At 40.0% G+C, this 3,160-nt stretch overlaps 1 protein-coding gene across 1 annotated transcript; it reads right to left on the minus strand.

The window, feature by feature from the left end:
• Positions 1–270: 270 nt before the first annotated feature.
• On the minus strand, positions 271–2,864 carry LOC127629302 (E3 SUMO-protein ligase ZBED1-like). The gene is made up of 3 exons (XM_052106463.1): positions 2,240–2,864; positions 951–1,561; positions 271–755 (listed from the first exon to the last, which is right to left on the minus strand). The coding sequence occupies exons 1-3, from the start codon at positions 2,862–2,864 to the stop codon at positions 360–362; spliced, it is 1,632 nt and encodes a 543-aa protein (XP_051962423.1). The 3' UTR covers positions 271–359.
• Between the last annotated feature and the right edge of the window lie 296 nt (positions 2,865–3,160).

Here is a 3,160-nt window from a genome sequence, read left to right on the forward strand (position 1 = left end):
GAATTACGCCGGAAGCGGAGAGATAACGACCGCATTAGGGCTGCACGATTCTTGCTAAAATGTGAATCACGATTTTTCTCCATGGGAATTGAGATCACGATTCTCTTACACGATTCTCATTTTTTTCAAACAAAATTTATTGCACTCAAGTACAAAAAAACAACAACAACAAAGCACAGGACATTCAGTATAATAAAGTGCAGCAGGAGTAACAAAACATTTTCTCCTTTCTTTATTTTAGACCCCTTAAAGTGAATAAGCTTTATGTTGTTGAACATAAGAAAACATTAACATATACAATAATAAATAAAAAATAACTAAATAGAACCTGTGCTTTTTGCTCCAATTGGCACAGAACCTTAAAGGTTCTTGGCCAAGAACACTAACCTATCAACATTGTGAGGTTTCAGGGAGGAACGCTGGCATGTTACAATGTTCCTCCCTGTGCTGAAAACCCTTTCTGATGGGGAACTTGTAGCAGTGATACAGAGGTATTTCCTTGCCAGCACAGACAGTTTTGGATATTGTCCCTTGTGTTCTTTCCACCAGATTATGGGGTCATCTTCGCTGTCAATGTTTCTTGTGAGCAGATATGAGCCTAGCTCCATGTCAACATCATTCTCTTGAGAAGCATCAGATGGTGCTGCTGCCTCATTGCCCTTTGCTGCTTTTAAAAAACAACCTAAGGTCTTTCTCTTCTTTTCTACGGGGGGCAGCGAAGGCTGGGCGCTGGGGTCAGTTGTGGGGGGACTTTGCTGGAAAAGAGAAAAGATCACATAAAAATCTTAATATTTTACACTTGTTAACACAAGTAACATCTCAGCAGTTAAAAGCTATGGTGGGTTAGCTAAATCCAATTTCAATTATTTGCAGCTGTAAACAATGTAGCCTAATGTAAATTTATTACTCTGTGAAAATAAATATCTTTAATCATGTAAAGATATACTTACCATACCAATGCTAGTCATCTCATTCTTCAGTCTGTCCTTGACACTGACTTTGTTGTCCTCGCTGACATAGTTCAGTTTAAAACGTGGATCCAATACTGTGGCTATGTCGAGCAGCTCCTGAGTGTGTGGATCACTATACTTTTCTTTAAGGTAATGCAGGATTTTCGACTTAATTGATCGTGCAAGACCTGTATCATCTTCCTGCACTGCCATCATTGTCTCAAAAAGGTGGAGGACCGGCTTGACTGAGGAGATAGTAACATACTGCTCTCCTGACAGAGCATCAGTAAAGTCTGCCAGTGGGGTGAGTGTCTTGTTGATCACTTCAAGGACTTCGATATCCTGCCAGGTTGGTGTCAGGTGTCTAGCCTTCCGGTCAGCAGAGAGAACATGTCCAATAGCAGTTTGCTGTTCAAGGACCCTCTGGACCATAGCTTGTCGGGATCCCCATCTTGTTGGGCACTCCGCTTTAAGCTGGTGTTCAGGCAGGTTGAGCTCCTTTTGGGCAATAGCAAGCTCCCTCCTCCGCTTCCAACTATGGCTGAAGTAGGCCACAAGCTTTTTACAAAGACCCACAGCACGGTCAATCCGGGAATCTTTCATTGCATTCTCTATAAATAAAAATATGCTTTATCAACTCTGCAGTAAATTAATTTAACATTCCATAAATTTTCTTGCATTAAATGTAAAAATGGCTGTATCAATATTATGGCAAACATAAAGCAGGATCAACTTAATTGTGTGTGCTTCTATTTAAAATTGATTAAAAAAAATGTTTTAAAGTATAAGTAATTAGTTAAAAGGCACATTTAAAATGTAAAAACATACAATACAATCCTCAATGTTCATTTAAGCCTCAGAATAAAAATGGGCATTTATACTTTTATTTTTTCTGCTTATGTCTGGTTAATTTATAAATAAATTAGGACTGCACAATAAATCTAAATGCAATCGCGATTAGGCAAATGCTGCAATTGTCATGCGCATCTTGTCAGTAAATGCTGCTCCATCTGAAAGCTGGTGATGGAGATTTACTGCTGATTACAGAATCTGCTTTACTGACAAAATGTGCTTGACAATTGCATTAGACCAGTGGTTTTCAATCCACAAACTTAGACAGTGTAGTCCTAAATAGTACCTTGTGTTCTTATTTTAATTCTGTTTTTTTGTCATATGTTGTTGTTTTTTATTTTAAAAAAAATGTACATAAAGGACACATTTTTCTGATTTAAATTAAAATATGAAAATTATGAAAATGAAAATATGAAAATGTTTAATACACAGCTCACCTATAGCCAGATGTAGCCTATGGCCAAAACATTGAAGCCTTGTCCACTTGTTCAGGGAGGCTGCTTTTACAATGTTTGCTCCACTGTCTGTGGTGATGCACACCATTTTGTCCTCTTCCAAACTCCAGGAGTTGAGACTGTCCTTTAGTCCCTGTGCCAGTTCCTCGCCAGTGTGATCAGCAGGGAAGAACGTCGTCTGTAGACAGCGGCTCCTCATGTTGAAGTCATTCGTAATGAAATGCACTGTCAAGCTTAAATACGGCTCCATGGTTCGGCTTGACCATAGGTCTGTTGTTGCCGCGAAGTACTGCATATTTTGCAGTTCTTCCTCGACTGTAATTCGACACTGGGTGTATAGACCTGGAAGTGCAACGGATGAAAAATAGTTGCGACAGGGCAACGAGTAGCGCTTGTCCAAAGTCTTTATCATTGCCTTAAATCCCTCGTTTTGAACTGTGTTGATTGGAGCCATGTCTTTAGCTAAATGATAAGTGATGGCGTTTGTTATCTCTTTGTGCCGCTGGGAACTTGGAGGGTATGGCGATGCTCCGTACAACGTCTGAGTTATGGAAGTTTGCGTGGTTTGGCGGCTGGTATTTTGAGATGTGGCTCCCTTGTCTTTCATGGCTAACTCGTACTGTATTTTGTGGTGACGTTTGAGGTGATTGTATAGATTAGTGGTATTACCTTGTGGTGCTGCGACGATGCAAAAGCACTGCTTGCAAATTATAACTCTTTACGCATCGTCTTCAGGTTTAAATCGAAAAAGTTCCACACGGTGGAATGTGCTCCTTTTTCTGTACCAATGTTGTTACATCCTCACTCTCACCGTCGCCACCAGGATTTTCCACACTGGGGTTCATTTTTACCTCTTACCGCTACAAATCCACCAAGTAAACTGACTTTTACCGTTTAGATCTG

Source organism: Xyrauchen texanus, chromosome 35 (genome assembly GCF_025860055.1).
Source record: "Xyrauchen texanus isolate HMW12.3.18 chromosome 35, RBS_HiC_50CHRs, whole genome shotgun sequence".
NCBI classification, from domain to species: Eukaryota; Metazoa; Chordata; class Actinopteri; order Cypriniformes; family Catostomidae; genus Xyrauchen; species Xyrauchen texanus.